The 7,445-nt window shown below is 42.0% G+C and overlaps 1 protein-coding gene across 12 annotated transcripts; it reads left to right on the top strand.

Annotated features, from left to right (window-relative positions):
- The first annotated feature begins 2,116 nt into the window (after positions 1-2,116).
- On the top strand, positions 2,117-5,894 carry LOC139553167 (putative nuclease HARBI1). 12 transcript variants are annotated; one of them, XM_071365190.1, is made up of 11 exons: positions 2,117-2,496; positions 2,838-2,908; positions 2,996-3,172; positions 3,290-3,324; positions 3,407-3,493; positions 3,581-3,622; positions 3,691-3,864; positions 3,944-3,979; positions 4,078-4,632; positions 4,914-5,025; positions 5,120-5,894. In XM_071365190.1, the coding sequence occupies exons 1-8, from the start codon at positions 2,339-2,341 to the stop codon at positions 3,977-3,979; spliced, it is 780 nt and encodes a 259-aa protein (XP_071221291.1). In that variant the 5' UTR covers positions 2,117-2,338; the 3' UTR covers positions 4,078-4,632; positions 4,914-5,025; positions 5,120-5,894. The 12 variants fall into 12 exon arrangements, with proteins under 12 accessions (XP_071221291.1, XP_071221279.1, XP_071221285.1 ...); XM_071365178.1 differs by adding an exon at positions 4,702-4,817 and having other exon boundaries at positions 2,117-2,908; positions 3,263-3,324; positions 3,581-3,864; XM_071365184.1 differs by adding an exon at positions 4,702-4,817 and having other exon boundaries at positions 2,117-2,908; positions 3,263-3,324; positions 3,944-4,632.
- The last annotated feature ends 1,551 nt before the right edge of the window (positions 5,895-7,445 follow it).

The following is a 7,445-nucleotide window of genomic DNA, read 5'->3' on the forward strand; positions in this document are numbered from 1 at the left end:
CCCCTCATACTTGTGAGACACGGGCGATTTCCTTAAGCAACTATCTGAACTTGAAATTGGGGATGACTATTTAGCTATCTCTCTCATCACCCTAGATGACAAAGGACTGAAGGCTTTGAAGTTATTTTTGGAACAGAGAGGGGACACAACGTCCTCTACCGTTTTTTTTGTTGGATCTGAGTATCCTCCTGTTCAATAACTATTTTTTGTTTGAAGACTGTTATTATTTACAAAAACAGGTAGCGACAATGGGCTCCATTTTCTCTCCTAACTATTCATGTCTATGTGTGGGTTGTCTTGAAGACAAGCTCCTTTGGCACAATAATCTTTCTCCCATCATATATGTATGTGTTAAATATATGTTGATTATGTGTTTCTCATTTGGAAGGGTCCCCTCAACGTGTTTGATTTTCTCGCTGACCTTAATGTCATGGTTCAATCTATCAAGTTTACAGCAGAGATTGGTAACGGCGATATCATTCCTTGATACACTGGTGCACCTTCACTCAGGGCCTACTTTGTCCACTACTTTGTACACAAAGCCTACAGACAAGAAAAGTATCCTACATGCAGCCAGTGCGCATCCCACATTTCTGAAAAAAGGGATTACCGTACACACAATTTCTGAGACTGAAACGCATTTGTACTAGTAAAACAGACTTTGAAAACGAGGTTATGAAAATGTATGGACTGTTTGAGGCCCGCTCATACACGAAATAATGGCTTGGTGATGCTCTCAGTAAAGTACGTACCATTGATGAGACCTCTACCAGAAGGGATAAAAGTAATAAAATAAAAGATTGTATCTGTACCACTACATATTGTCCTTTGAGCGATGACATCAAGGGAGCTGTTAAGAAACATTGAAATGTGCTTATGGCTGATCCTGCTTGCCCAAAAAATGTATCTGACCCCCCTCTCCTTTCACGCTGCAGGGCAGGAATATCAGGGACTTCATTGCTCGGGCTGACACTCATGTCTCCCCTATAAGAAATGACGGTAGACTAGATGAGGTGACTATTACCCCTGTCGCAGTTGTGCGGCATGTAGGTATTCCTGTAAAAAAAAAAGTGAACGTATTCAGCATCTCTGCCACTGGCTAACAATACATTATCAAACAGTTCCTCACTTGCAGCTCTTTTAATGTCATATACCTTATCTCTTGTCCATGCAATAAGCAATATGTGGGCAAAACCAGACCGATAAGAACACGTATTATAGAACACAACTGGAGGAGACTTCATTGAATATGGACACCCCTTCGTGAACGTTTTATCTGCTGTTTAACACAGAAGGATATGGAAGAGACAGGGTGACCGCCCTCTGAGAAATGACGCGCGATAGGGGATTTAGTGTCATTTCTCCTTATGTTTCTCCTTATTTCTCTTGTGTTAGAATGCAGGTGGATGTTCTATTTAACACTTCTACACCCATCAGGCTCGAATGAATAATTGTTATTGAAGTGTTTTCTGTAACTGGTATATTGCCTCTGTTTTATACCCCCATCTAGTGGTGTCTCTAGCTTCCTACTCTTTAAATCCTGTGTTACTTCTTATGAGGAAATGTTCACATGGGACAGTATATGTATAAGCAGGAATTTTGATGTCTCACTGTCAGCTTTTTAATATTTTGTATATAATGTAGATTATGCATTATATTGTACTAGGTACTGCTTTATAGATTTTCTGATGTATTTTCTTGCCCGATCATGTGACATATGCAATTATCATTGCAATAGAAACCAGGTGTGTGTGCTGATAATTTACACTGATGATGGCCTGAGGCTGAAACGTTTGTTTTTACCTTTAATTGATGCACTTTCTTGCAATATGATATATTCTTTGGGGACCATGATGTTGCAATAAACATCTTTATCTTGCATTCAAGTCTCAGTTTTGGATCTATTCCTTTTTTTGACAGTATGCAGGTCTCTTTCTTCTGGTAAACTTTATTGTGGTAATATCAAAAGTAAGTCAAGCCATTGTTTATAGGAAAAATACGAGCAGAAGAGCAAATGTAAACAATAGAAAAACGAACTACCCTCCCCTGTGCCCCCCCCCCAAAAAATCGAAGGTGTAACATGGAAAACAAAATGTATGTTATTTCATGACCGGGGGCCTGTTGCACAAAAGTAGAATTAAGACATCCGGGATAAATGACTCAGCTGAGCTCAATGAAGCCAAAACATGTGCGTCCAGGCTTAATTGGTTGCACAAAGACCAAGCCAGGATGAGCAGACACGGATTCATTAAGCCAGGTGAAACCAATCCTGGATAGGTGCGCGCTCACGGCTCACTCAAATAGACCCCGCCACAGATCACAGATTAACTGATTTACCATGGCAACTAGAGCCGCGTACTTTTCCCCGTCGGAAGCACAAATCCTCATGGAGGCATACGAGGAGGTAAAAGATATAATTAAGAAGAAAGGCAACACCGCCACAGTGATAAAGCAAAGAGAAAAAGCGTGGCAAAGTATTGCAGACCGCCTGAATGCGTAAGTAGTGCACAATTACACACTCACCGCTCCGCTGAAACATCACAATTACAATTCAAATATTTAATTCACATCTCCAAAAATGCAGTTGTACTGTAATTATGAAACGGTTAAATTTTTAATTGAAATGCACTGCAGATATGAGTGAAATTGTGTAAAGTAACTCCATCACACTGTATAAAGCTATGATACATTTTTTGATATTTTTACTGAAAACAAGACAAAAATACCAAGTAATTTTTTGCAGTGTGACTCCATTAAATGTGTGTGTGTGTGTGTGTGTGTGTGTGTGTGTGTGTGTGTGTGTGTGTGTGTGTGTGTGTGTGTGTGTGTGTGTGTAGATTAAACATGAACGGGCCAAAACGGACATGGCAGCAGGTCAAAATCAAATACAAGAACATTCTGCAGAATGGTATGGTCCCTGACTAATATTTAACAAAGCACAAGCATATATTGTACCCAGAAGGTGCCTGCTCACACATTGTCTGTACTGTTTTAGCAGTGAAAAAGAATACCCACAGACAAGGCACGGGTGGTGGGTCACCAAAGGCTGACCTTACCCCAGCAGAGGACATGGCCTTGGAGCTAAATAAAGGCAGGCCCGTCTTAGAGGGGATCCCTGGGGGGAAAGAGACGAGCATAGGTTCCTCCCAAGATGCCACCCGCTTCATTCAAGGTATGTCCTTCCATCTCTACATGGGATACAACCACATTCATATTGAATCAATTTGGACTGTCTGACTTTGGTTTACCTATTGCCTTGCAGTGTCTGGCAGCACTGTGTTCCTGTAAGAGCCACCAGCACAAGCACCAGACGATGCTGATCCAGTGAGTACTCCATCAAAGGCATACTGTAGGCCTGGCATGTCTTGTCTACTAGCTTCAATATGAATCCGATTAAATGTGATAGGGTGAAGGCCCCAGTGCAGCAGCAACAGCACATGATGGAGACGATGATGAGGAGGAGACCATCTCTCTGGATTCCAGAAGGCATGAGGTATCATGTTAAGACTGTGAAAGTACTATTTACTCTACAATGGTGAGGAGTCCTCATCAAAATCAAAAAATCTAATTTCTTTTACAGGACCCAGATGCTATACAGTGGGAAAACCAGCCTGGCAACATAGTGCGTATTAATAAAAGGACACCACATCCTGCCAAATTCCAGCTGCGCTAATTGTATTGTGTTCACAGAGCTCACAAGCTATCAGAAAGTTGTATGGCAACCACCTCCGGCGCCAAATAGAACTGGCAGACATAGACATTCAGTACAAGAAGAAAAAGATGGAAAATCTTGCACTGGAGTCCGAAATAAAAAAGAGGACAATTAGGAAACTGGACCTTGAAATAAAAAAACTTGAGAGGGAGGTGAGATATGCCTTCAATGTACACTGTATGCTAACTGTAACACAAATGTATTAATCATTATTTTTCTTTCCTCCCCCAGCTCCAAGAAGATGACACAGCTCAAAATAAAAATTAGGTATATTCTCGTAAAGTCAAGTGAGCCATGACATATGAGCTCTTATTGTGAGCACACAGGACGGTGGCATCTTTCTAAGGTTTTTTTTATTTTCCCAGCAATCAGTACAACCAAGTCATCGTTATAAGGCATCGCCCTCTTTTGCCCACCCCCCCAGCACCAGGTGTGGCCACTAGCCTATATGAAGGCCCAAAATTGTGTGTTCCTTTCTGCTCTGACAATGGCATGCCCATTCGTGCGAGATGTGGTGGATGAAGAAGCACTTGTGCTGAGGAGAGCCTTCAGGCGAGAAAGGGTCTTCAGGGACCGGTTGGACCCACTGGCCTTCCCTGATGACCATCTATATGAAAGATACAGGTTTTCTGCAGATGGCATCAGGTATCTATGCAGACTACTGGGTCCCAGGATTAAGCACCGCACTGCACGGAGCCATGCACTGAGTGTGGAGCAAATGGTTTGTGTGGCCTTGCGCTTTTTTGCTAGTGGAGCCTTCCTGTACTCAGTGGGGGATGCAGAACAGCTGAACAAGGCCACAATTTGCCGCACAATAAGGAGTGTGTGTCTGGCTATCAAAGCATTAGCAGATGTCTTCATCTCCTTCCCTGGCCACAGAAGACTCTGTGACATCAAAGAGGAGTTCTATAGGATTGCAGGTAAGAGGATCTACAAATTACAGGACAACTGTTAACACATAGTAGGATACTCATTACTTTGTGTGACAGGTTTCCCCAATGTCATTGGTGCAGTGGACTGCACACACATAAGGATAAAAGCCCCCTCAGGTGCCCATGAGGCCGATTTTGTGAATAGGAAATCCTTTCACAGCATTAATGTTCAGGTGAACATAACTTTTTGATATTGTCCATTGACGAACACTCTGCATTGCCAGTGATGTGCATTGATTGGTGTAATATTCCTCATCTTATGATTTCAGATGGTCTGCAATGCTGACTGTGTGATCAGCAATGTTGTGGCAAAATGGCCTGGCTCAGTCCATGACTCCAGAATCTTTCGGGCCTCTGAAATCTATCAGTGCCTATCACAAGGTAAGCCACACAACCCCTATTTATAACCATCATGGCTGTGTCAAGAATATCACTGTGTTTATGAGGTAGTAATGATGAGATTTTGTGTTGACAGGTGAATTCTCTGGTGTGTTGCTGGGAGACAGGGGGTATGGCTGCCAGCCTTTTCTCCTGACACCTTTCACAGACCCCCAGGAAGCACAGCAGGCCTACAACCATGCCCATGCCAGGACCAGGGCCAGAGTTGAAATGACCTTTGGCCTCCTGAAGGCACGCTTTCACTGCCTTCACAAATTAAGGGTCAGCCCTGTTAGGGCATGTGATATTACTGTGGCTTGTGCTGTCCTCCACAATGTGGCCTGCCTGAGGAAGGAGAGGGCCCCCAGAGTGCCACCAGCCATGGACTGGGACAATCCGGCAATCTTCCCTGATGACGACAGTGGTCGGCTGCTGAGGGACCAATATGTGTTGAATTATTTTAGTTAGTATGTGTGCTTTCAATTTTGGTTAAATATGTCCTGCGGTGGCAGAGGAATTTGGGTTTTTTTGGGTTCGTTTTTTGACGAATTTGGCCTCTTATGATGTTTGTGCGGTATACTGTGTGTAATACAAGGCTGCAGGGAGGCTACTGCATCCATTCATTTGTCTGTTCAGTTGATGTGTATGGATTTGTCCTGCATTTATTTTAGTGTGCAGACATGCAGGGTGTGTTATATACAGACCTTTGAATGTGTATGTATCATTTTGTATAATATGCTTGGATTCTGTGCTTTCCATCTTGTAGAGTCACTGTGACTTCAGTTTCGAAAGGAGCTGATGGTTTACCTGCTTTGTTTTGTCCTTATTCAATAAAGGAACATAATGTTACACATTGTGTTTTTATATTCATATGGAATGTGTATTTGTTTATATGACAGAGTACTAGGGCCACACTGAAGAAAAAGGATAAAGTCATAAATTTATGAGGCTGGTTCTTTCTGCAGAAAAGCTACATATTGTTTTTACAGTTTTGATACTTATGACAATGTGATACTTAATATTCTGGCACATCAGCATGTCTTTGTTTATGAAACCATACTGAAGTACAATTTCACGAAATGCCCCACATCTGTCATTTTAACAACTGTCCTCCTTTAAAACAACTGGTTACAATATTATGACTTGTGTTTTTTTCCCCTCTGTGGCCCTAATATTCTATCATTTTATATATAGCCTTATAGTCTATGGGAAACTGTAAATTATCTAATGATAGCAACATCATCTAAAAATCATTTTTTATCCAAAATCATTGAAATTAATGATCACAAACGTTTAAATAATAACAGTGGGTCTAGTTATATGTGATAACAATGTATAGTGAGCAGTGAAATAACTATTGGTTTCCATTTGTGGTGACTGCTGACTGACATTAGGGATGAGATTAAATAGATCCTGGAATTTAGCCTGGTCTGGAGCAGGCTAGCTCCACAGAATAAATCTCCATGGTAATTTATACCATAACATATCCTCCTGCCCCCTATCCATCTTTAGTGCAACCGGATTACGGATCAATTGAGCCAGGATCACCAAGATATCCTGGCTTAATCCCTTATCCTAGTTTTGTGCAACAGGCCCCGGATCATAGTGTGAATAGCCCACTAGGCTATGTCATTTGTTGTCATTATATCCAGAATAATTCAAAGGAATAGCGTTGGGTGTTGTGCAGTATTCTATCCTACACAATTGTGCCCATTAAAGTCGGTGTCCAATCCGACGCAAAAAAAAACATGGACTCATTACCTTGATGCTTTCTCTGTTAAATCGAACTAAACCCTGCTGTATATCAAGCAGACAACAGATGATCAACATCAATTCGCTAGGGATATTAGATCTAAAGTGGATCCAGGCACAATTAGGGTACTAAGGGGTAACTAGCCCCCCCTAAGAACAATGTCTAATTGCTGACACACAAAAAACTGTTTGGGAAAAAAATTGTATGTGTATGAAGGTCATACTAAGGCGAATAAACTATAAAGGGAAATAAATCAAATTCTATTTGTCACATGCGTCGAATGCAACCTTACAGTGAAATTCTTAACCAACAATGCAGTTAAGATAAATAAGCGTTATGTAAAAAAATAGATAAGTGGGGGGGCAATGCAAATAGTCTGGGTAGCCCCTTGATTAGCTGTTCAAGAGTCTTATGGCTTGTGGGTAAAAGCTGTTAATTAAGAAGCCTTTTGGACATAGACTTGGCACACCGGTACCGCTTGCCGTGCGGTAGCAGAGAGAACAGTCTATGACTAGGGTGGCTGGAGTCTTTAACAATTTTTAGGGCCATCCTCTGACACCGCCTGGTATAGAGGTCCTGGATGGCACGAAGCTTTGGCCCCAGTGATGTACTGGGCCGCACACACTACCCTCTGTAGTGCCTTGCGGTCGGAGGCCGAGCAGGCAGTGAT

The sequence above is a fragment of the Salvelinus alpinus genome, chromosome 25 (genome assembly GCF_045679555.1).
Source record: "Salvelinus alpinus chromosome 25, SLU_Salpinus.1, whole genome shotgun sequence".
NCBI classification, from domain to species: Eukaryota; Metazoa; Chordata; class Actinopteri; order Salmoniformes; family Salmonidae; genus Salvelinus; species Salvelinus alpinus.

Coding starts and splice junctions, on each gene's coding strand:
- LOC139553167 (XM_071365182.1), top strand. CDS start 4,161: ATGAAGGCCCAAAATTGTGTGTTCCTTTCTGCTCTGACAATGGCATGC. Junction 4,818..4,913: donor TTCACAGCATTAATGTTCAG/GTGAACATAACT, acceptor TTATGATTTCAG/ATGGTCTGCAATGCTGACTG. Junction 5,026..5,119: donor CTATCAGTGCCTATCACAAG/GTAAGCCACACA, acceptor TTGTGTTGACAG/GTGAATTCTCTGGTGTGTTG.